Here is a 26554-nt window from a genome sequence, read left to right on the forward strand (position 1 = left end):
ATGTGGAGGAGAGTGTTTCTTGACCTGACCACTTTCTGTCCCATGCGTTGAACTTGGGCCAGATAAGAGGTTGTTTTCCACGATCCCCTATTATAAACTGATGATAATTGATGTTCATTCTGAGAAAAATCAGCACCTTATCCTTACTTTCTGCTTTGTGGTGGTTTCTGATATAGGCCCATTGTACTGACCTGGATAAGCATTCTAAGATTAGAATACATTTAATAAAGTGGACTTAAGTATGAAAAGTAAACCGATGCAAAATCAAAATTTTGTTCTTTCTTTGTGTTAAATTATAGTAAAGGTATGAAAAACAAAGGACACAGCAATAGGCCCCGAAGCTTGTCATGGACCAAGGAGTCATGATAATAAGGGCACCAAGCACTATTGTCCCTGGAACAAGGACCATTTAGTAGAATCTGCAATGGGATTTTCCACCAGGATGGGTCAGTGACTTCACATCCCTGGATGAGAGGGAACTGCTTAGTCTCTGGTAGGACCCTGTCATTCCAATGCTGTTGAGACCCATCCATGGAGACGTGCTCTATGTGGACTGGCATGTGCACTATTGGAAGAGGGGGGAATGGTTCCTAGTCTGGCCTCTTCCCCTCCTATTCACCTCCTCATGCCAGAGAGCATGACTTCCTCCTGGCCAACATGTATGACTTACACAGCCTGGCCAGGCTACAAGTGTAATTCTCGTAGAAGGAGAAGATCTCCCAATTCAAGTCCCTACTAAACATTTGTCTTTCTAACCTTAGGGTTCTGCTGATCTTGTGGCATCCAGTTATGGGGATAGGGGCCACCTGTGCCATTATCAAAACTGAATGTTGTATTTTTATACCAGATGCATCTGCAAATATTTTTTTTGGTTAGCACATATAAAAAGTCAAGTGCACTGTAAATGCCTTACATGATCTGGCCCCAAGGCTACTAGGTGACCTACTAACCCACTGGTTTTAGTCCTGGGGGAACATGATGGAAAAAATTGTTACTAATATTTGGACTTTCCTTTCCTTCTCCCTTCCTTCCTTCCTTCCTCCCTTCCTTCCTTCCTTCCTTCCTTCCTTCCTTCCTTCCTTCCTTCCTTCCTTCCTCCCTTCCTCCCTTCCATCCTTCCTTTAATTTTTGTCTCTTTTCTTGTATGTGTCTGTACTGTTTGCAGAGAACTGTATCTTCAATGCAATCAATTAGTCATACGTGAGCCACCTTCCTACTACTGAAGCCCCTTGCTGACCATTCAGGTCACCTCGCAGAAGAGAGGAGGCATGAGACTGTAAGAGCCAGTCATGGGAGTGGAGTGCAGTGGAGAGAATTTCCGTGACATGACTGCTCTTTGTCCCACAAGCTGGGTCCAGGCCAGAGTGGAGGTTGCTTTCCATAGACACCTCTTTGAGATGATCCAGTCCTAATCGATGTTCGTTTTGACATTAATCAGTACCCCTGCCTTGCCTCTTACTCTGTGCCAGTTCTTGGAACAGGCCAGTTCTTGTCCTGACCTGGTCAAGCATGTCAAGTAATTTCTAATATCTGGTAGCATTCATGAACTAGTATCTGTGACCGTCTTCACCCTTTACTCTATATAATTCTTTGGTACCTGCCAACAGGCATGGAGATCCATTTTTTCTTGCAATCATCCAAGAGGAGCCATGTATGTAAGTTTTTCTTGTTAAACCATTACTTGCCAGAATGGGGTGGCCTGCTTCTTCTGTCAGTCCCTCTCTGCCCTCCATTTACAACGGTAGATTTTCCATCTTGGGGCTTTTCCTTGGGTTTGTGTGTATGAACACCAAGTCTGGTCCATATTCTGATATCATTCAGTAAAATGCATGAGTGACCGCTTCTTGTAGCATGAAAGAAGAAACACAGTGATTCACAGTCTGGCTTAATTCTTGTTAATACATAACGAGGCAATATAACTGAGGCTGGGGACTAATCATTGGGGCCACAGGGCAGGAAGTACCTCCACGCACAAAGGGCCAGCTGAGTATCATCTTAGAGGCCAAGGGTAAGTGCACCACCACCATTGGAAGACAGGTCTTTGCTCTAGTGTCCCCCGTGCTGAGCCTGCCTCTGGCTTCCTTCCTGTTTGCTCCTTAGTCTCTGGTGTGAGCAGCAGGAATCAGTTTGGACTTTATGTGTAGGGAAGGAGCTAGGAAATAAGGAACTGCTTCCGAGGAAAACTTTGCCTGTCTGTTGGAGGTGCAGAGCCCTCAGCCACCTAAGCTAACAGAGGCCTGAAGCCATTGTACGTGGTCGCCAGTCCCCAGCAGGGTAAGCTCATGGGATTCACCCAGCCAGAGCGAAAGGAAAAGTTGCACTCTGAGAATTCAGACTTGTTCCCATACCTTCTGGTGGGGGGCACACCCAACAGTCCATTTTCTCCTTCCTTTAGGCTGATTCCGTCATGCATCCGTGGGTAGCCTTCGCGGGCCTCATGCTACTTTGGACAGGTAAGGGAATAGGTGGGCTGGGGTTTGGAAGCCCTGAGTGGGTGGGTGTGGTGGAGGTGCATGTTCTTGGGCTCTGTTGGAAGGTGATGGGTCAGCTAGTGAGCAAAGAACCAGGCTGCAATCTTAGTCCAAAGACATTGCTTAAATGCTCTGAATTACAAAAGCTGTGGCTAAGTAGAACTGTGTCGTATGCTGCCATTTGTGTTGAAACAAAAAGGGGGTGGGTGGGTCGGCAGGTATGCGTGGACTTCTCGTGTGTATGTGAGAAATAGTACCAGTGTGACCTTGGGGTGGGAGGGGATGGAAGGAAGGAATGAGGACAGGAGGGAAAAGTGACCAGTCTTTCCTTGTACACTCTGTGCAGTTTGATTGCATTTTTTTAATCATTTACAATGATTTATTTTAAAAATAAGATATTTTAATTCAAAACATTCTATAAGATGGAGAAAAACTTAGTAGTAGATATTCTAAACTTAAACAATAACCTGCAGAAGTGGGATTGTGGGGGGAATTTTTATGCTACTACTATAACTTATAATTAGCTTGTATTATATTTGTAATGCAGAGTGATTTTAGGCAAAAGTAAATATTATATTAATCCAGTGAAAATGGACTCTTATTTTAGGTAACAATAAACATTTTATTCCCAGAGAATTTCTGTAACTCACAGCTGAGTCCTGACTATGACTATTTTACAGGATGTAAACTGCAACACGAGAAATACAGTCAATAATATTGTCATAATTATGTATGGTGTCAGGTGGGCACTAGACTTATTGGTGTGATCACTTCATTAGTTATATAAATGTTTAATCACTATTTTGTACACCTGCAACTAGTATAATACTGTATATCAGTTGTAATATAAAAACTCAAAAAACTTAAATAAATAAGATTAATTGGTAAATGTCAGATTTCATTTAAGGACCACCTTGACTACATTTAACAACATAGAGTTTCGATACCACTACCACAGGGGAGAGTTTTGTTTTTAAGTGGCATCGTTCAGTACTCGACTGAATATTGTCCCGCTCCTGGCTTCACCCGGGGAAGCGGGCCCTGCTGTAGGGCTGGCTGCCACCCACCCACGGGGTCCGGTGCCTGCGTGGAGGGTTTTCGAGCAGCCTAAAGCACATGATAAGCCTTTGCTCCTCCTGGAACTTTTGGAAACCCGTTTCCTAAAAATTGATTTCTGAAGGGTTTATTAGACTTCTGCCTTTAAGCCAACAATACCTTAAACAAAACATTAGTTTTGTTTATTTTTGTGAGAGAGAAGTAGTGAGGTGACTTCATCTGTGATAGACATTTAAAGAATCTCAATAAAAATGAAAACTTTAGCCCTGGCAGGTGTGGCTCAGTGGATTGAGTGCCAGCCTGCAAACCACAGGGTTGCAGGTTCGATCCCCAGTCAGGGCACATGCCTGGGTTGCAGGCCAGGCCCCTAGTAGATAGCGTGTGAGAGGCAACTCCACATTGATGTTTCTCCTCCTCTCTTTTTCCCTCCATTCCTGTCTAAAAATAAATAAATACAATCTTTAAAAAAATGAAAACTTTAATGACAATAGAATTTTCAAACATATTTCAGCTGAGACAGTGATGGACTCTAGGGGAGGGGAAGAGCGACATGCATGTGTTACCTATTTAATAAGCAGAGCCTGCCAAACACAGAATGAAATACATGCTCACGTATTGCTAGAGTGTCATTTGGTTTGAACACTTTGGGAAGAAATTTGAAAAAAGAGATGGAAAAGATTTCTGCTCTTTATTCTGATCATTTCTCTTTTAGACATTTATCCTATTAGGAAACAATCCTAAATATAGGAAAAAAAGTTTATATTATTTGTTATTTATAAACATCAAAAACCAAAATGTTGATAAAGATGTAAACCAAAAAATGCTTATAATAAAATTTTTAGACTGAAGACATAAGGTCATGTGATTGCAAATGAAATAAACTATGTAAAGAGAAAAAGGCAGGAATTAATAAAAAATTAAAACACTGAGTCCGCAAGCTCTGTTTTCCCCTTATTTGCAGAAGCTGCAGTTGCTCAGGCGCGTGTTAACGGAGTGGTGGGCCAGCCTGTCACGCTGCCCTGCACCTACTCCACAGCTCGTGAAACCACATCCATGTGCTGGGGCCGTGGCTCATGTCCTTCCTTTCAATGCGCAAGTCCACTCATCCGGACGGATGGCTACCGCGTCACCTTTCAGAGGGACAGGCGTTATACCCTGAAAGGAAGGATTTCTCAAGGGAACGTGTCTTTAACCATAGAGAATGCAGCCCAGTCTGATAGTGGCACGTATTGTTGCCGTGTTGAGCGCTCAGGGTGGTTTAATGATTTGAAAGTCAACATGGTATTGGATGTAAAGCCAGGTGAGCTCATCTTCCTTCTTCCTTTCATCACCTCACGTAGGTGAACTGAGATGTTTACTTTTGGTAGTAGTTTTTTCTTCCTTTAATAAAGAAAGAGGAGGTTGCTACAATTGTTTTTTAATAACTCCTGGGAAATAGAATTACTTAATTGGGTAGAATGAAGTGTTGAAAACAACTTTGATTCAAGAACGTCAGCTAGAGGATCTTCCCAGTCAGCAAACTATCTCTTACAGCAGTGCTTCCAAAACGTTAGTTACTTCGTGAAAAAGCATTCACTGCTCCATTGTGAATTGTAGTGGAATTGTTTGTCAAGCTGAATTTATTCAGTTTAAACAACTCTACTTTTCTCTAAAATGATGTTAATGAAAAGTTAAAATGACCTATATTAACATTGTAAAACTAATGTGGAGAACTTCAAATGTATGATTTAAATAATATTCTATAAGATATTGTCAAGTAGAGACATTACCAAGTTTAACATTTACCAACTCAATCTTGTTTCATGTACACTGCATAGGCATATATACTTCCACCCCTACGCTCTGCCCTATCTTGGATTTTTTGAAGTAAATGTCACCTCATATCACAACATTACTTGTTTAAACATTACACTGACCTTATTGCAATATGAAAACATTTGCATTCCCAATATGTTCACCAGCTGCTTTTAAGACTTTCATGAAATCCAGAAATCTGGGAAGTTAACACCTCTTGAAACGCACATGCTAATAGCCGTATCATTCCAGGAGAGAGGTAAGTTCTAGAGAATTTCATGGTTTCTGGTGTTCTCTCTTAATGAATCTCCTTCAGCTGAGGTATTTTTTTCATCCTTCATATTTTTTATTGTATTTTTTCCTCAACTAAGGTTTCCTTTTAACAGTAGAATTCAATACCTGTGACCTTAATAAGCTATATCTCTATTTACTTTTTTAATTAAAGGAAACTTCTTTTTGACACCTCTTATTTTTTGGCATTTATTTGTTTCCCTATTGAAGGCAAGTAAGATAAGGCCAATTCAGATAGAGAAAACTGCTGACTCCGGGAGAACTATACTGGGGAGATAATATAAGAAAGCCCCAAAGTTGAGATTTTAGGAAACTTCTTGCATAAAATGGTGCCTGATAAGAAAAAAGAGGGCACATTTTCAAATTTTCAAATGTATTTATTTACAGAGAGGAAGTGGGGAAGAAAGGGAGAGGCAAAGAGAAACAAACATTGATTTGTTGTTTCACTTACTTATGCATTTGTTGGTTGGTTCCTGTACGTGCTTTGACCCAGGACTGATGGGACTCCCAACATTTGTTTATGGGAACCACCTCTAACCAACTGGCAACTATGCCACGGCAAAAGCACACATTCTTGAATCAGGCCTTTATCCATCTGCTTTTGTGCCAGTCGTTGTGTTTGTGCTGAATTCTGGTGTCAGCAATCTTTCTGGGTAAGTGGTTTGGAATCCTACCCACTCTGACTCTGGAAAGAGACAAAGTTATTTCCTGTAATCTAGTCCACCTTGTAGACAAATATAAAAATTGTCTGTGTGATCTAGAATATATATGCTAATAGGGGCCAGATTATCCTCATTTAGGATGCATGTCCTTTGGGAGGGTACCCTCAGATCTGGTTGAACTGAATACTATTTGGTAACATTCTGGGCCTGGGCAATTTATTTTATTTTATTTTATAGAGAGGGGGAAAGAATGGAGAAAGAGAGGGAGAGAAACATTGATCAGTTGCCTCTCACATGCCCCCTAGTTGGGGTCCTGGCCCGCAAGCCAGGCACGTGCCCTGGCTGAGAATCGAACAGCCAGCCTCTCAGTTCACAGGCTGGTGCTAAACCCTCTGAACCACACCCCACCAGCCAGGACAGGGAGCTATTATTTAAGTCTTACTCTTTCACCCCTGAAAGGAAAAAGACATGTCTAGGCCCTAAACATTTTCCCCACTTCACAGATGTTTATGAAGATACATAAATCAGGCAGACATGGCTGGCCTTTTCAAGTTGCTTCATTGTAAATTCAGGGTATCCTATTTGCCTCTGAACTTGCTGAAATATATACCTTTCAATACAGCTGTTTCCCTTTTGCAAGTTTGTCATAAAGTCCTCCCCTGTCAAATTCTAGTTGGTCAATAACAAGAACTCTGAGTTCAAGAGAGACTAGTGCCTAGTTTTGTCTCGGGACAGTCTCTCTTTGGTTATGTTGATGTACAGGACCAGTGCAAAGCTTTTCTTCCTGCTGCTTGATTAATCCTGGCTTTCATGTTGGTCTGTAGCTCCACCTAAGGCCACCAGGGCTCCAACATCACCTAAGGTCTTCACCTCTGCTCCTACAACTGCAGCACCAACAACGAAACTCACGACAGGTAAAGTGATGTGTTTCTGAGGCCAGAGGCCTTCTAATAAGAAGATGTAAACCACCCAGGTCATGTGTTAAGTCAGGGACAATCTAGGATACGATCTGCCCTGGATTAAATACGTGGCCCCACAATATTCATGATCCACCATTTTTTATTGGATGTACCTTTTGTACCTTCAAAAATTTTTAGAGTGGAAGGTCTCATGCTTTTTTTTTTTTTTAATCATATTCTCGTAGGTATTATTAGACAACTTACCCCAGACCATGGATCTTGGACATCTAAAGAGGATGTTGTGGATTTAGCCCAGTTGAGCACAGGTTTATGGGGAAATTTTGGGGATGCCATAGAAGGAGGGTCAGGTTAATGATTTCAGTCCTCACAAGCAGCTCTGAATGGAGATCCTTTAGTCCACTCTGAAGTCAAACCCTCCACTCGAGGATAAGATTTCAGTGAAGATATTTGCTCTGTCTCCTATGTTAGGAACCATGCTAAGTCCTTCACAAACGTATGTCAAAAATTCTTGGGACAACCCTGTACATTTTTTAGTGTGATTCAATCCTATTTTATGGTTGAGTGTCCTGGCAGGTAGATACATCACCAACAGGAACAATCGACAGCTCAATCATGTTGTATATACATTGAATTGACCTTATTGTATTATGAAAAGAATTGCATCCCAGTCACAGATCACTAGTTGCTTTTAAGATTTTCATGAAATCCAAAAATCTGGGAAGTTTGCATTTCTTCCATGGTGATATGGACATATTAATAGCCTTATCATTTGATTAAAAACTTAGGTTCTTAGAGATTTACTGGTTCCTGCTTCTCTTAGTGAATATCTACCCACTAAGGACTTATGTTGACCATAGACCCCACTACCTGTGTCCCTAATAAGTTGTGTCTCCATTTCTTTCTTAAGAGAAATGTTATTTTGTGATCTCTCAACATTTGGAATTGGCTTGTTTCCCTTATGAAGGCAAACACAATAAGGTCAGTTTGGGTGAAGAAAACAGCTGACTCTGGGACGCTCTTCTGGAAGCCCAAAGGAAGCTAACGAGACATAGTAGGCCATAGAGAGACGTGAAGATTAGCATGCGGAGAAGAAATTATGGTTACAGCTTATTTGGAGTTGTGAAATTATTTTTATCCGGCTGGATTTTTAAAAAAATGTTATAGGAAAGAATCAGTAGATTTCTGTAGTGCCTCCCAATTATTTAATAAGCAGGTAATTATGAGGCCGGTCCTCTATCCAGTGGGCAGTGGGTCCATAACTGAGCTAAAGGCATTCTCTGCCTCTGATAACCAATTCTTTGCTTATTGTTTTGTTTTGTTTTTTCATTTTTTTTACAGACTAAGTTCATTCTTTAACCTACTCTTAGAGCTTTTCCTCATCAACATCTTCCCTATCCTGGTTGTTCTGTGGGTAAACTATTTACCCCTGAAGAAAGCAAGTTCATTAAACAACCCAATTCAGTTTTCTCCTCTTTATTGTCTCTTATGCTCCTATGATCAGAAATTTTGCATGCTTGCTTTTCCCCTTTAGATTACATTTTTAAAATGTAGAGAGGGAATTGGAATGCTCTCCTCTTAAAAGCCTCTGACTATATCTTAGATCAAGATCAGCAAAATGTAGCCCCAGCGATGGATAAGATTGGAAAACTGGCTCTTTGACTGTTTCATAAATAAATTTTTATTGGAAAAGCCACACCCAATCATTAGACCATCCTGTCTGTGGACGCATTCACCCTGAGACTTGAGCAACTGCCACTGAGCCCCTCGAGCCCTGGGAGCCTAAATAATTTACTTCCAGGCCTTTTGCAAAAAGTTTGCTCTCCCCCGCTTTAGACTAATTCTTTGCATGTGATGAACACTCAAAATACTTGTTCAAAGGATTTTTTCCCTAAGGCAATATTGTCTCACTTCTGAACTGAATGGAATCTCTTCACAAAGAAGAGCTTCTCAACCAATTGTCTCCTCTCCAAGGTTGTTTGTTTTTTTTTCGTTTGTTTGTTTTTGTTTTTTAATAGTTGAGTTGAGCTACAAAAAACATTGCAGGGGGAAAAAACGGTGCCTCGGAGCAGGGAAAATGTATACATTGTTTAATCTGGCCTTCAATGATCAGCTTTTTGTGACAGGCACTGTGTTAGGGCTTAATTCTAACTTCAGCTCTCTCTCTCTCTCTCTCTCTCTCTCTCTCTCTCTCTCGCTCTCGCTCTGAGACCTGTATGTGGTTTGAAGTCCTACACCACTTCTGACTGCAAAGAGTCAAAGTCATTACCTATGGCCATTACCTGTGGTCTAGTCTACCTTCTACCCAAATATATGTTGTATAAATCCTCCCTACAACCTAGCATATGCTAGTGGGTGTGAGTTAATCCTCATTTAAGGTGCTGGTTTGGGGAGAGGGTAACCTCAAGACTGATTGAGCTGAATGCTATTTATTTTGTAAACATTCTGGGCTTGAGAACTACTGCTTAAGTCTTCATCATTCACCACTGAGAAGACAAAGACAGGTCCAGGCTCTAGACATTTTCCCCACCTCACAGATGTTTATGAAGACACTTAAATCTAATAGGCATGGTTTTCTTTCTTTTTATTTAATTATATTAATTAATTTATTAACTTACTGAATTTATCAGGGTGACATTGATTAATACAATTTTATAGGTTTCAGATATTCAATCTATGATACACCATCTGTATATGGTATTATGTGTTCACCACCCCAAGTATGACTATTCCTTCCAAAGTGCTTCAGTGCAAATCCAGGGTAACTTTTTAACATCTGTACCTTCTGGAATCTTCATCTTTCAATGCAGCTATTTCTTTTTACCAGCCTACTTTCAGCCTTCCCATTTCATATTCGAATTGACTAATGACAAGAATGCTGAGTTGAGAGAAGATTGGGGTTGGTCTTTCATTGGTTGAGTTGATATACGGGCCCAGCTCTTGTTTCCTGCTGCTTTTAATTCTTGCTTTATGTTGACTTCTAGCTCCACCTAAGGTCACCAGTGTTCCAACATCACCGAGGGTCTTCACGTCTGCTCCTACAATGCCATCATCCACATGGAACCTCGAGACAGGTAAACTGATGTGTTTCTGAGGCCAGAGTCTAGGCTTTCTAATGAGAAGACGTAGTAAACCTTCCCAGGAATTGTGTTAATGCAGAAGTACAATCTAGAGTAAGGCTTCTGCTCTGGGTTCCAAACATGGCTTCACAGGGTCTGTGAACCCCTGTGTATATTATAGGCACCTTTTACACTTAAAAGTATTTTCAGAGTGAAGGGACCCACTGGTGTTTTTTAAAATTGGATTCTCAAAGGATTTCATTATTAGCCAACAACTTCAGACCACTGATCTTTTACATCTAATGAGGGCAATGTGGATTTGACTTAGTTGAGCAAAGGTTTATAAGGAATGTCAGAGAACAAGGGTCAAGTTCATGAGATTCCATCTTCACATGTAGCTCTGCGTGAAGCTTAAGTTGACTCTGAAGACAGGCACTCAACTCAAGGATAAGATTTCAGTGAAGATTTCAGAACATTTACTCATCTCCTATGTGACAGGAATCATGCTCAATTTTTTTACAATTATTCTATCACTTGATTCTAAGGACAACCCTATGTAATGGTGGTGTAATTCAAACCTTTTTTTGGCTGTGGGAACCCAGGCAAAGTGTCTATATTCATTGTTGAAAGGCATATGGATACAAAGTGGTTGAGTCAGGATTTGGTCTCCATGCATTTGAATTTGGGGCTGTGGTTACAGTTACTGGACCGTGCCTTCCACCGTGAGCCCTGACTGAGGTGACATGAGGAGGAATTTGTCCTGATCTGACATCCTCACTGACATCCTGGTTTTTACATCATTTAGTGACTTGCACAATTTAGTTTCTAGCATTCTTTAATATATAGCATAAAAATGGGGGAAAATGCTATTTATACTAATGACAAGGTCAGCATTGGATTTAAAGAGTTCAGGGATTTAGAATGTATGACTCCTTTTACAATTCAGGCTACATGCTGCACACTTCACATTTCTGATAGTTCAGGTGGAAAACAAATGGAGAATAATTTGACATGTGGGTGGCAAAAGAACTTGGTTTCCTAAGGACCAATTCAGGTTCAAAATTTCTATTTGTAGATAACTGACAGTAAAGAGCCCCAAAGCTGTCACAACTCTTTGACTCCTTGAGGTGGTCTGGATTCTGAGGAGTAACAGTGATGTCACAGCCTCTCAGCCGGAATTCCTGATGGGACATGTTGATTCTCCTTGACTCCCATTGAACCACATGTGTGTTAACCAGGAAGGACCTGAAGCACTGGGCTACGAGCAGAGTTTTGATGAGGGCTTCAGGTTAAAATTGGGATTTAGAGCCATAGAAATTTGTAAGAAAAACAGCTTTGTTCTTGGTAGCTAAATATTCCAAAGAATCTGTTGGCTTTTTCAATATTGGTTTGGCTTCCTTATACTTAGTTTGGTGTACTGTGTACCCACAAAAGTGTGAAGATTGCGGGACTTGGTTTGGCGAACACACATGAGTATTTGACTTCATTCAAAGCAGATTCAGAAGAAAAAGTCTGTGTGACATCCTAGGGAATATTAATTGTATTATTAATTGAATTGAGCCTCATCTTTATCCTGATAGTTTCCTAAGGAGTTTGAGTTTAGAGTTGAGCTTCCAGAACAGGAAGGAGGTGAACACCGGAGGTAATTCACTGCAGAGATATTTACCTTTACACCCACCCCCTGCCTGTCCTCAGTGCCTCTACACCTGCTGGCTTCCTAAAATAGCCGTGGGATGGTTGGGGCTTGAGGTTACAGGAGCAGGTGAGAAAAGAAAGATGCCCACAAAGAACCAAAACCAGGAAAGAAGTTAAGGTCAAGAGCCTTGTGTGCAGATCTAAGTTGGATAGACTCTGATCATCTGACTTTCTTGTAGTGTCCTGGTCATTGTTCCCAAAGAGGGCCACACCCTCTTATCAGGTTCGGTAAGGAGGAAACCATGAAATCGGTTCAGAACATAAGGAAAGGTGATGTTGAAATGTGAAGGCGATGGTGGCAAAGGGGAAACAGAAAGCGTGGTGAGAGGCAGTGAGGGCAGCCCAGGTGTGAGAATCCTTGCCCAGCCAGCCACACTCGTTTGCTCTGAAAGTCTGTGCGGTGCTCTCGGGGGCGGGAATATAAAGACCCGATAAAGAGGCAAGCGATGCATAGCTGTGCGTTGGACAATTCTGGGGCAGCATTTTGGGGGGAAATGGAAGATGAGTCAGAGAACGCAGGAAATCAGTCATACAAAAGCGGTGACCGGAATGCCACTGCAGAAGGAGCTGGGGTCAAGGTTACCAGGCATCGTGCTTTGAGGGCAGTGAGTGATTACCAAGTGGAGGCTCTGGGCAGCATAGTCAGCTTGAAGAGACTTCCAGGAATTCGGTACTGAGGGCACGTATCCCGTGCTGGCCCATAGGTGCATCTCCCTGGAAGGGTGTGTGATCGGATAACTGGGAACTTGAATAAGGCCAGAAAATCCACATTGGGGTTCTTGTGAAGACGGGAAGACAGATCAGTGCAAACGGCCAGGCCCCGTTCCATGAAAATGGGGCGTCATTTGTATGAATAAAGGCTCTATTTGGTTTCCTGCAGAAGACGCACTGTTGCAGGCTTTACACACTCAGGGGGATCCTAAGAGTATGAAAAGTGAAAAGTTCCCATCTATAGGTAACGATCGAGATCATTATCCATATCAGATTTCTTCCTAATAATAAAATACCTAGATAGCAGTACAGTGCCTCAATGTTGTGTTTGAATGAATTTCTAAGAGAGAGTTGAAGGTCGTTCCTGACTTTAGTTTTGCTGGATGTGGGTGGGAACGCTTGTCCACAAACAGAGCACAGCGCTCTCATCCTTTCTGTTTCAGAAACTGCTTCATCTTCTCCAGTGCAGACAGCAGAAACCCAGCCTAACACACCACAGGGAACGAACACGACCAGCTCATCATCACACTGTGGCCCAACAGGTAACCTCATTTTCTGTCCTGAAGCCCTAGAGCATTCACATTCTCATGATCATTGATGTGCTGTTAAGAGCACATGATCTGGCACGAACGCCGACACTGGTCCTTCCATCTGCTGTGGGACTTGAACAAATGTCTCTCTCTCTGAATCTGTTTTCACCATTTGTACAATGAATGGAACATCTCTGACCGCGTAGAATCCTCGTGAAGGTTAAATGAGGGGAAGAACGTGGGGCATAGTGACAATAGCCACTATGACTATCGCTTAGATGTCTGGGTACTTTAGCATAGGTAGCTTGTATGATTTGGGAACATCCACATGCATATCCCTATCTTTCTAAATCGCATGAACCGGTCTTTACTTCATATGTACTTATTACTGGGTTTACTACCTTGGGCCAGAGCTATAATATTGTTAAATCGGGACCAAACTGGTCACCTGCGTGGATGTTTCGCCTAAGCTCTGAGCCTCAGCGCATCTAGGAGGCTGTTCTGCTGCCTGGAGAGGCCTGCAGGGGACACTGAGAGATGGTTTGCGGCCACCGACACTGGCGCCAAAGGGAGAGGCACGCCCCACGGAGAGCCTGCTATTGCCTTCTATTTCTAGGCCGGTCCCATGTAATTCCTCCCTTCTGAAATGGAGGAATGGCCTGTCTTTCCCACGGTGGAGAAAGGTGGTCCTGCAGCCTGTCCTCTTCCCCAGCTAACCCTGTGACCCAGGGTGCTGAGGGTGCCGAGCGCCCCATGCGGAACCCCCCTGGGTTTGTGCTGTACCCAAACAAGGGCAAACCTTGCAGACTCCTCCCGTGCAGGCCTCGCTGTGCCCAGGAGCTGCCAATCTGTGGGGCCCCCCTACGGCCTCCCTCTTGCCAATCATTCCTGGAAGATGGTTCATTGCAGTGAGAGTCACAGAGAGACCCATTCTGTTGGGATGAGAGCATGTGACATTTGGTTTTGAATGTGGAATCCTTACATGCAAACTGTTTCCAGACACATAAGCAAAGTGAAAAGAGATAAGAACACAGGGTAACAGCAGGAGGAGCAGCCGCACCCGCACTTTTAGGGCTGTGAGCAGGAAGAAGGTAGGAGTGGAACTCATTTTGTAAATACCATGTCACCGTAACCCGGTGAAGGCAGAGCTTTCCAGGGTGGAACAGACGTTGGAGCAGCTGTGTCCCCATCCTGGCGGGTGTCTGGGGCTCTGAGCCAAACCCTGCCTGTGCCCGAGTGAGCCTCCCACGGGCGGTAGCTTCACAGAAGCAAAGACTGTTAGGTCTGGAGGGATTTCGGTTGTAGTATGGCCCGCCGCCCACCTTGGGCAGTTGTACGGGCCAGGAAACTTTCCTACTTTACCTCATTTAATTTTTCAGCGCAGGCCTTCTTAGTGCCGCTGCCAGCCAGGGCAGGCCCCGTGGCTGAGTTTGGGAGTCAGCGCCCAGCTCCGCGCAGGCACGGGCTGCGTGGCCAAGGGCGAGTGGGTGCGTTCCTCCCCGGTGCTTGTGCTGACTGAGGGGCGGGAGGTTTGGGCAGTCGTGGCACAGTGTCCCCGCCCTCTGCTCCTTTCTTAGAATGACATAATATTTAGTAGCAGCTGATATTTATCTGATACGATGTTAAGTACTTTACATGCATCATCTAATTTAACAACTTTATGAGATGGGTGATATAAATAAGTTATAGTTGTAGTCCAAGGTTACTTTAGCTAGGAAAAAAAATATATATATATATAATGTATATGTATATATGTATGTATGTGTATATATGGATGTTAATATACACACACACAAATATATGGATGCAATGGACCTTGGTCAAGGTCACGCTTGTAAGGGATATTTTCTTTTTTGAACTCAATCTCCTCTGACTCAAGTCCAGGCTATTTTTACTGCGTCTCTCAGTTCTATATGTGAAGGACTTAATTAAGGTCAAACACAAGCACAAACACAGCCTAGACTGAAGATATTTCCTAAACCTAGATATTGCTTTAGATTAAAGTAGTCTCAGAATGAGTAAAATGTAAACACAGAAATTACTATTGAGTCTCTAAAGCTTTGTCCATTGTTAGGGAACTTCAAAGAACCAAAATGTATGTGTAGTTATGATTGGATGCTTTTGTTATTAATAGAGTTGGAAACTTCTTTAACCATTTCACATCTGTTCCTCATCTATAAAATGGGATTTAAAAAAAATTGTTGTAAGGATGAGAAGTGCTTGGTACATCATAGATACTCAGTTAAAGAGAATTCTATATTTGACCTATAATTTCCTAGGGAGGTCAGCCATATGTTCTATATTACAAACCAGGTATTTCAGAGCACTATTATAATTTGAACACTCAGAACTTGAAAGGAATGGAAAAAGATATTTCATGCAATGGAAACAGAGAAACTAAGCAGGGTTAGCAATACTTATACCAGACAAAATAGACAGTGGCAGACAATGTAGGAGTTACATGAAACCTGTTTTATGTATCTTGATGGGTTTTCCTTACGGTTTGAATGCAAAGTCAATGCAATGTCCACCGTGAATAGAGTAGTTTGATCTTTAGATGTGCATAGGGCCCCTGGGCTCTCATTGACAGGTTCTCAGCTGGCATAAAACTATTGATTACCTATACATGAGTGGCATTCTTAACCTGGTTCCAAGAATGGTCCCTGTGATCCTAAAATTATAGGTGAAACTTTGTATGCACTGCATTTTTTTTCCATAAAGAAGTAGAAAGGAGTCCATTTTCATAGGGTCCATGACAAAATTGTTAAGAAATACAACCTTACATGATAAATTCATAAATGCTAGTAACTTGGTATAATTCTTCCAATACCTGCTGCATTTCGGCATACTATTATTCATCTTTTCATTTGTTACCAGAAAGCAATATAAATATATTTGGTGTTTGTAGTGAAAATGCCATATTTTTTCTCACTCTGAATAATTTTCTTTTTGTTGAGCAGATGGGAACAGCACTGTGATGCAACCGTCAGAGGGTGGCTGGCAAGACACTGGAAATGTAAGCAAATCCCCCCTATTTTATTCACCTTTCCTCGTATGTCTCCCTGGAGGCAAGTTATATTCAGGGATTACTTCTGTAAGGCTCGCCCCCAGGCTGACTCTTTCTAGGGAAGAGACAAAGAAGAAAATAATTCGTTTCTTAAATAGGGATGCTTTAATTAATTTGTAAAGTTCACGTAGATACAGGTAGAGCAGCTTGTTAGAGGTGACTGAGAAGTGACATTTTACTCAAACCGACACACACACAACCCCCACAAGATGACAGGCTCCCTCCTGGCCAAAACTTGGGCAAAAAATAATGAACTAATTTCAGGAGAGTGAGTTAACATGACACGCCCAGGAAGACTTCGGTTACCATCTGGGGGACAACAGACTTCAAGTCTCTGCGGTGGCTCGGAGGCCACCCCCAACCCACGTATTATGAACATGGAAGTGTGCTGCTTCGACCTGGGCTCCCTGGTGTGCTTTCCACCTGGATAGTTCTCTTATGGCGCAATGTTGAGGGCACCGCAGAGTTTTTCTATACCAGAACCTCCCCATAGGATGACTCATTAACGTTTTAATGTCTTCAACAACTTTGTGATGTTGAAAGGTTTTCTTGTACTTCTCCTCAGTGGACTTGAGAAAAATACAAGGGTCTGTAGTGTCATGATGCTCACGAGAGGCTCCTCCTTGCAAATAAGTTAGGCCAATTTATTAATAGGATGCTTTTCTTTTGGCTTCCTGGTAGAAACCACTTTCCCTTTGTATGTTCCGATAACTCTTACAAGCGACTAACAAAAGAGTTTGATGTATGACAACAATCCTGGTCCCAGGGGGGAGAGAGGACAACACGGCCACAGTAAAAGAAATCGAAGCTCAGGCGAAGTGGGATTATTTAGTGTAGGTTCAAATGACTTAATGTTGTATATCTTAGTGACAATGGGAACACTGCATAGGAGTTATATGAAAAATTTTAACAGCTTCTACTCATCGACGCTGATTGATCTGATGGGTGTGGGCTGACTTTGTAAGTACTGTACCTCCTAAATATTAGAACTATCACTATGAAAATGATTATTGCATTGCTACATGGCCAGACTTAGGCTGAATTTGGAAAAAAAACACCACCACCACATTCTAAATGGTGAGATTGTTTTTGACCTCAGTTGCCTGTAGGACGGGTATGTTTAGCAAAAAGTAGAAACAATTTAGGAGCAAGTTGGGGATCGGCTCTGAGTACGGGCAGCAGCCCCGCTCTCCCTGCCTTTCTGTTTTTTATCAGCGGCCTCACATTCTATGCGCAGCTTCGTTAACAGAAGCCTGAAAACACCCTGGGGTTCAGTGCTGTGTTTGGGAATTACTTTACCAAGTCCATTTGAACAATAGTATCCTAATGAAGTACTAAATATTGTTAAGAGTATATAATATAAAATGGTAGCACTGGTTATTTCTGGATGTTAGGATTATGGTTGATTTTAGTTTTCTTCTTTTTGTGCTTAGCTGCACATTTTAAAATGAACATGCACTATTTAAAAAAAAAAGATTTCATTTATTTATTCTTAGAGAGAGGGGAAGGGAGGGAGAAAGAGAGGGAGAGAAACATCTATGTGCAACAGATATATCAACCAGTTGCCTCTCGAGTGCCCCCAACTGGGGATCTGACCTGCAACCCAGGCAAGTGCCCAGACTGGGAATCAAACCAGTGATCTTTTGGTTCACAGTCCGACACTCAATCCGCTGAGCTTCAACAGCCAGGACTGAACATGCACTTTTTATGTAATGTAGTATTTTTAAAAAGGAAAGCAAAGTCTCCTTTGGCAGCCCATGTACAATCTACTACTTTAGCCCCCAAAGTTCAGGCAGTACCAACGCAGCTTTCCCTTCCAATAGTGGCCATTTCCCTTTTAAACATGGATGGCTCAAGTGCTAAACTACCTTCCTCATGTTCCCCACAATGTTTTTCAGGATATACCTAAACGTGCCATTCCCAAGGACCCTATTTACTTATTTTTTATTTAATTTTTATTGATTTTGGAGAGAGAGAAGAAGGAGGGGAGGAGGGAGAGAGAGAGACATCAATCTACTCCTCCACTTCTTTATGCACTAAATGGTTGCTTCTGGTATGTGCTCTGACTGGAGATTGAACCCCTAACCTTGGAATGAGGGGATGATACTCTAACCAACTGAGGTACCCAGACAGGACTAAGGACCCTATGCAATATTCAGTTGACAGACACAGAAACAGAGGCTCAGAGAAGCGGGATAACTCGTTGAGGGCCCCACAGGGACTAAAAGAGCCAGAATTCTGACTCCAGAGATTAAACTTTCAGCTGCAAAAGGTTCCATCCGTCTCTCTGATCTTCCACTTCCTTTCTGTTACCTATGCCCTGTGGGGCCTTCTTAGGACTGGAGCTAAGCTATGTCAGGGGGCCTGGCACGATGCCTGGCATAGTTCGGGCTTATTTGAGGAGGGTGATCTTTATGAAATGCACCAGGAGACGTAAACAAAATTCTGCACTTGTAGCCCATTGCACGGCATTTTAAGTTAACTTTCTCAGGGCCATGTCTGTGAGCAGCTGCTTTCAGGCCCGTTATATAGACATAGATAGATAGAACCTTGAATTATAGTGAAAAAAAATAAGGACTGTATCAATGACCAAATTCATTAATTGAACACTTTCAGATCATATAGAATCACCAGGTCAACTTATATATGAACAAATTTTTTTTCTTTTTTAATTTAATAAAAGGATGTAACTTACTGATTTTTAAAAATAACATGGATAATTTATATATACCCTGTGAAGTGTACAGTTTGAGCTTTGACAAATATATGCACCTGCATAAATACTACTTCAAGTGTGATATGAAATATTTCCACATTCCCAAGTACACACTGAATTTTAAGTTATTTTATAATTTCTCCATGGTTACAACGTCAGATCATTTCGTCTTATCCCTCATGATCTAGGAGTAGACAAGGGCCACTAAAGATAAATGTGTCTGAGTACATTATTTTAGGAAATGTTTTCTGCCCATAATTCTGACAAGATGTTTTTCAATCTGCTGATCTTTCCTCAGCGCGTGAACTTGGAAGAAAACCCATGGATGAGCCATAAGGCTCTCTCCATCGGGCTCTCCACGGCCGCCCTGATGCTGCTCAGTGTTTTGGCTGCCGTAGTTACCAGAAGTAAGTCATTTCAGGGTCGGGCGGAAGGGACAGAGCGAGGGTCCCAGAGCCGAACGGCCTGACTTCAAGTAGCTCCACACACCAAGTAATTCTGATTTCACATAACTTCCTTGTTTCATAACCTTGTTCTTTTTTTTTCTCTTAAAAATAGTGGCCTGTAAAGAGAAAAATGAAATTTAAATTCTCTATAGGAGAAATTAAATACTAAGAAGTAAGTTTGTTGAGTAGAGTTGGGATTTGGAAGGCAACAAACCTTGCTGTGTAAGACTTGTTGACTCTTCCTCCTCTCCTCCCGAGACCCAGTGTTTGTGCTTGTGAAGGACAATGTTGTTCATAGTTTTACAACACTTACTCAACTGAAGAGGCAAAGGAGACACTAAAGAGAAACAGATTTCAGGGCTAAATCTAGAAGAATGGGTTTCAAAAACCACCCACCAACCAGCTGTGTGTGTAACAAGCCTCCAGGAAAGAAGCACAAACATTCACTTTAAAAAATGAAGTATAATTATTATAATCACATTCAAGTAAGTTGGGGCATGTGTGTGAATACACTAAATCAAAAATGAACATGAGGTAGTTTGCACAAAGGAGCTTGCTTGGGTCCTACATATTTGAAAAGAGTTACATGAAGTTATCAGGGAAGAGTCTAGGCTGTCTTGGGGTTTTTTATTTTCCTCCTTTAAAAAAAATTCTTCTAAATTTAAATTTTTTTTTTCAGCCTCTGGCTTTGTACAGATTTTTTCCTATAAAAATAATAGCAGAGATATTATACGTGTTTAGGAAAAGATCTCATGAAATTCTTGGCTGACATGTTTAATTTTCTCTTTAACTGTTCCCCAATTTAGAATATTTATGTGAGAGAATAAAGGTGTTGCATATAAGGTAAGCTCGAAAGCTTTGTGTCAATGCCTGTTGATGTCCCTACCCTAATAAAAATAAAGAAGCATTTCTGTCTGTCCCTCTCCTCTTTCTCCTGAACTCTCCATTTCACACCCCGGATCCTGAAAAATCTCGTGTAACGGGAGCCTCCATTGCTGCCCGCAGGGTCCAGGGACAGCTTTAGCTTGCTGCATTTCCCTGGCACTGTGCCAGGAACTCCTGCAGACACAGCCCCCCAAGCCTCACCTCAGAGTAATGGGACTAAGTCACAAAGAGTGTTTGATGAAATTACATTCAAATGAGTTGTTTGGTTTGGTCTTGATTTCTTTCAGTGCCTTGTTTACTGAAAGCCTATTATATGCCAAAGAGATAAACAAAACAGGCAAAACACGTAAGCAAATAAACAGGGTCCTTTTAGTGCTTCCAGGCAAATGCCATGGGGGATGTAGACCAGGGTAGGGGGCTGTGTGAGCGAGCCCTGGCGGACCAGGAGGCCGCGCACAAAGACCTGGAGGAAGACCACGCCAGGCTGAAGCAGGGCAAAGGCACGGGGTGGGGGCAGGGCCTCAGTGCTCCGCAGTCCCCCGGCCCTTGTAGGCATTTGATTTACAATTTTTGTAAATCCACTGTACTGCCCAATTAAAGCTTAAATCCCCTTTACTTTCATCCATGCCTTGGGTTCATCTGAGCGAACACCTGTATTGGTATGAAGCCACTACTTACTACCAGTTCCAGGTAGCCTGCTTCATTCAGTCCAATTTGGGCTTTAAGCAAGGTGTTTATATACATATATATAAATAAATTTATTTATTTATTTATTTTTAGAGAGGAGGAAGGGAGGGAGAAAGAGAGGGAGAGAAACATCAATTTGTGGTTGTCTCTCATGCACCCCCTACTGGGGACCTGGCCTGCAACCCAGGCATGTGCCCTTACTGGGAGTCGAACCTATGACCTTTCAGTTCACAAGATGGCACTCAATCCACTAAGCCACACCAGCCAGGGCTCAGCAAGGTCTTTCTTTGGCTCAGAAGCCATCCTTCTTAGGCTGCCATTCATTATTCGCTGGCTGTCAGGCATTCCTATGTCTTCACTACATGAGCCAATCCCCAGAGTTTGCCTTGAACATTACCCACCACATCGTAACTGCTCTGTAAATGCTGGCTTTAACTATTGCTATCATTCCTTCATATCAATAAACCTGTGAGATAGGCACTACTATCCTCACTTCATACATTAGAGAACAGGTTTAGAAATTTTAAGTGACATCCCAGTTCACATCACACAACAGATAAAAGACTCAGCATTAGGTCTTTTAGAGTTCAAAACCCATACTAATAGAAGTTTTGAGTACCTGCTTCCATCAATAGAAGGGGAAAGAATACTTGTTACTGGCAGAAAAGCAAGGAATGTAGTATCCCTTTAGTCGATTTCTGTCCTATCACTATCGATATTTTCTTTATATTCACTCTTATCACTTAATTATAAAAGAAAATATTTATTGTAGAAAATATTGTAAAATATAAAAAAGGAGCAAAAAAACCCCACCCAAAATGGAGTATTTCCTCAGGCTTTTTTTTTTTTTTTGGCAGCTATATCACACTGGTTCATTTCACGCTATTGACACTTGAATGGTCTCACGCTTGTATCACCAGTTCATTTAAAGGTCTGAGTTGAATAAAGACTCAGTACATTTCATATTATTTCTGTGGAAGCTTAGGGATTAAACATCCTCACTATGTACAAATTATAAAACAGCAACTATATCAAAACTCTACACGTAAAGTTTTTGTACACTTGATCTGTGAGTGTATATATTATAAAGTCATCTAACTCATGGTTTTCAAATACTGACCATAAAGACACAGTAAGATTTTTGACACCATCATCCAGTACACACTTGTGTGTAACAACACTTTTAAATACTACATCCAATATGCTCAGATACTTTGTATTCTCTATTTTATCTTAAATAGAGAATGTAGGCCACACCATAGTTTTAATGACCATCTCTGAAAGGTCACAGTCCACCGCTGGAAAAACACCAGCCAAACAATTTCTTAGCCAACTTGGAGAATATGCATCTTGATTTAGTACTTCAGTTTGATATAATGTATCCATCTTAGATTTTCAATTTTTGTATTCTATTACATGAGTCTCTTGAAGGAGACTAGTCGGGCTTATTTGAACACTGCTTAGGTTTCCTACTTGATTATTAAATAGACATTTCTACAACTTAATATTAACAACTCTGGGGGCTTCTATTCCTTCCATAGGTTATGTGAGTGGGGCTCTGGGAGTTGCAAATTCTCAGTCTTACCTGATTATAAACAAACGGGCTGCTTATATTTTAGAAGTGACCTGTTTCTCTTTTACCATGTTATTTATTCTTTTATATAGCAAACTTTCATCAAATGACATTAAGGATGGAACGTCACAGAATGAAACTGCAGTGCACTACCGAGCGGATGAGAATATCTACTTTGAGAATAATCTTTACAGTGCACATTAAGACCCAGCAGCCGTCCAAGCCTTTATGCCCTTGACTGTAGAAGACAATGACCAGATCTCACCATGTCAAAGTCCCTTTAAGCTCCAGGATGATTTTTCTATCAATTTCCCACCATATTCCAACCTGTGAACAGTGATGTTGGTTAGAGTGTCTCTAGTTCATCTGTGTGTAGTCAACCTTGGCGGTGATAGATCCTAATTTTTCATGTGAAAACTGGCTCAGTCTTTTTTGATCATAGCAGAGCTCTCTCTCAATAATGGAATGAACTCTTTAGACTTTATGAATCCTGTGTCCAGCTAAAATCCTCACTGGGTAGGGAGGGAAAGAACTGTTATCTTTGTCACATAGGACTTGAAATCAGCAAATCTAACTTGGTACATAAATGACTTCACGTGTAAGCATTCCATAATTATCGTTTGATTTTTATTTTGTTTACTCCAAATGTTACATTTCTTAAGTCACCCAAGCGTTTGAAATCATAGAGGTGCATAGGTTTTTCCTTCCGAGGAAATAAAGTCAGCGTGATTTTATGATTTGATTTTTTTTAAGTCCCAAAAATAGACAGTTTTAAGTGTTTTCCCTGGGACCTGCATGGGGTTTCTAGGAGTCAGGAGAAGCTAGGGTGGTGAGTAGACCGAGGAGATCAGGGGAAGAAGGTCAGTTGCCACCTGATTTAACACATGTACACTATTTCTGCTGCATCTGGGCCATAGCTCCTAGCACTTATGTAGACCAGTGTCTGAGAATCTAAACTAATTTTTAGAATAATGCAGAGCAGGGATAAAAAAAAAAAAAGAAGGAAAAAAGGAGAGGAGAAATTAGGGGAGAAGGTTTGCTGCTTTAGAAAAGTATTGTAGTGTTGTTTGAGGGTGTTACTAGTTTCAGCTGAAACTCTAAATTGTCCCCAACCACTTTGATTATTTAAATTATTTTGGAAGGATGAAGGTTTTTTGGATCTCAAATCAATTTCAATGTTCTTCCTTTCTTACAACTGAATTAAATATTTGATTTTGCCAAGAGAGTAAAACAATTAAAAAAATGACATTTTTAGCTACCAGAAACATTTCTACATTAATAGTTCACAAGGCCGGGGATGCATTTCAGTTTGAGTTAATCCTGAAATAATTCACGCCTGGACTTCAGTGCTGCTCACACCAGAGTGGTCCTGGAGGGCAGGGTGCTTGTATTTGAAGGCAACTTTTGTCTACGGCCATACCACCCTGAACGCGCCCGATCTCGTCTGAAGGCAACTTTTTTTGACACAACTCTGCAGAATTCTAGAAGATTAATAGCAAGCGCCTCTGAATAGAGGTTGTATGGGTAAATAAGATGGTTAAGCATTGTCTATCAGATTTCCCAAATTGGGCCAGACTAATCTGGTCTCAAAAAGTTTGTTCCAGCTACAGTGTTTTCCCTTTATAGTGAAGACAACACGGGTGAACATGGAGATTTCAGATTGAAGCCCAGATTTGTAGCTTCTCTGGAAAGACCTGGCGACGCTGGACTGCATTCCTACACCGTCAGGACCTTTTAGTGACACACCACCCTCTCGCCCCCAGTCCTTGTCCCTGCAGCTCACGCTTGTTACCCGCTTTGTGACTTGCGTGGCTTTGAGTTATGGTGCAGTTCTCTTCTCCATGACCTTAGTGAGGGCACGTTAAAGGCTCTGGGTTCTGGCAAGCTCTGTTTATGCCAGCATTTCCATACTCGTTTGAAACTCATGAGCACAATAATAGCTACCGGCATGCCCGGTGGCACCTGTGGGACCCTGTGTGGGGGGTGGGGGCAACGGGTGGTACACGGAACTAGAAGTAGGACTTGAGTTCCATCCTAGCTCTTGCCAGTGACACTGGATGACATTAGGGCAAGTTGTTCTTTATGCCTTCGTTTGACATCTATTTTAGAGATAATTATTTCCACACCTACTTCCGAGCATAGTGGCAATTGTAATGATAATGATATGTTACTTGTGAGAGGTCTGAAATGTGAAAACCATTACAGAAATGCAAAGGGTTTTTATTTTTTTTCAAATTTTTAGTAATAGCCAACCTAGTATAAGTGCTTAGTAAATAATTTCTATGATGTTGCATTCACGAATCTCTTGCTATATAGTACCTTCTTATTTTTTAATCTTTATCCAAGGATATGTTTATTGTTTATAGAGAGAAAGGAAGAGAGAGAGAGAGAGAGAAGCATCGATCAGTTGCCTCCCATATGCAACCCTATCGGGGTTCAAATCTATAGCCTAGGTATGTGTTATGACTAAGGATTGAACCCACAACCTTTCTGGTATACAGGACAATGATCCAAGCAACTGAGCCAGCGGGCCAGGACAGTACCTTCTTATTTTTAAAAATGATCTTACTATCTTCTTTTTTGGAAAAGTTAATATTGAATAATTGGGCTATCATTTTATACCATAAAAAATAATTGTCCATACCTGAGAGGAAGAATTCGTTAGAAGAAGGAAGGGAAAGTATTTACTTAACATTAAATTAATTTTTGCCCTAACTGGTGTGGCTCAGTGGCTTGAGCACCAGACTGCAAACCGAAAGGTCAGTGGTTCGATTCCCTGTCGGGGTACATGCCCAGGTTGCAGGTCCCCAGTTGGCAGCACGTTAGAGGCAACCAACTGATGTTCCTCTCATAGGTTTCCCTCTCTCTCTACCTCTCTCTAAAATTAAATAAATAAAATCTTTAAAGTACATTAAATTATTTTCTGTAAGAATATTCATTTCATAGAATGTATTGAGTTTTCCATTCTCTACAATTTGTCCTGGAACGTTAGGACACAGCCATAACTAAGACCGTATTTTGAACGGGGGAAATTTTACACTTCGTAGTAGCAGAACCAGTCTTTCACGGATGGCAGTGAAGATAATAGGGAGCACATGAAAGCGAGAAGCTCTCTCATTAGTTTCATTTTATTCACACTGACAAAGAAACTTTTGTTTTCATTTTGAAAACAGGCCTCTTTTCTCAGGCTGGCCCGCTGAGCTCGCCCGCGTCGTCAGCGTCCCGTGGATCCCAGGACACGGGCGGGCGGGGCACGGTTGGAGGGAAGTGTGCCTGGCACTGCCTAGGGGCTGGGGCCGGGGCCGAGAACCACCTTGGACTTCAGTTCTCGAGGAGCTCCAGGTTCGCAGGGGGCCCCGCCCCCAACCCATCCGCGCCGGTACCAATGACTGCGGCGGAGAACGAGGATTCGGTGACAGAGGCAGTTTCTCAGCTGTGGCATTTGGAGCCAGATAACTGTTTGTTGTGGGGGCTGTCGGTGCACGGGAGGGTGTTTAGCAGCATCCCTGACCTCTCCCAGCCAGGGGACAGTTGTTGTCCTCCAGTTGTGACAACCACGAATGTCTTCTGAGAGGCCATATCACCCCTGGCTGAAAGTCACGGTGACACAGGATGCCTGGGGGAGAGCGGGGGAGGGACGTGGGTGGGAGTGTGAGGAAAGGTGCAGGGTTGGTCAGGGTCTGCCTCTGAGAAAGAGGTGACATTTGAGGTGAAACCGAACAAGGCAGTCCCTTGGGGGAATCCACCGAATGCCTGGGCCTTGGGGCAGGAAGGGGCTTGGGCATTAAAGGCAGAGAGTGAGTTGTGTTCCAAGAACTAAAAAAGCCAATGTGGCTGCAGCAAAGTGAGTGACGAAGAGTGGAGAAGATATGAGGCTGGAGACGCGGGCACTGTCCCAAGGGCGCTGGCTGCAAAGGGCTCTGTGACACATCGGTCTGAGAATTACGCTAACATTTGTTAACATGCTTCAGTGACACTGGTCTAAGTTTACAGA

The 26554-nt window shown here is 42.0% G+C and overlaps 1 protein-coding gene across 1 annotated transcript; it reads left to right on the forward strand.

Annotated features, from left to right (window-relative positions):
- On the forward strand, window positions 1–22868 carry LOC129066368 (hepatitis A virus cellular receptor 1 homolog). The gene is made up of 10 exons (XM_054567903.1): window positions 1–12; window positions 2396–2453; window positions 4489–4827; window positions 7099–7188; window positions 10176–10265; window positions 13100–13198; window positions 16147–16202; window positions 19268–19376; window positions 20222–20258; window positions 22653–22868. Exons 1-10 carry the CDS (start codon window positions 1–3, stop codon window positions 22762–22764), a joined length of 1002 nt encoding a protein of 333 aa, XP_054423878.1. The 3' UTR covers window positions 22765–22868.
- The last annotated feature ends 3686 nt before the right edge of the window (window positions 22869–26554 follow it).

The sequence above is a fragment of the Pteronotus mesoamericanus genome, unplaced genomic scaffold, assembly GCF_021234165.1.
Source record: "Pteronotus mesoamericanus isolate MK-2021 breed Mesoamerican mustached bat unplaced genomic scaffold, CSHL_Meso_final contig_2, whole genome shotgun sequence".
NCBI lineage: Eukaryota > Metazoa > Chordata > Mammalia > Chiroptera > Mormoopidae > Pteronotus > Pteronotus mesoamericanus.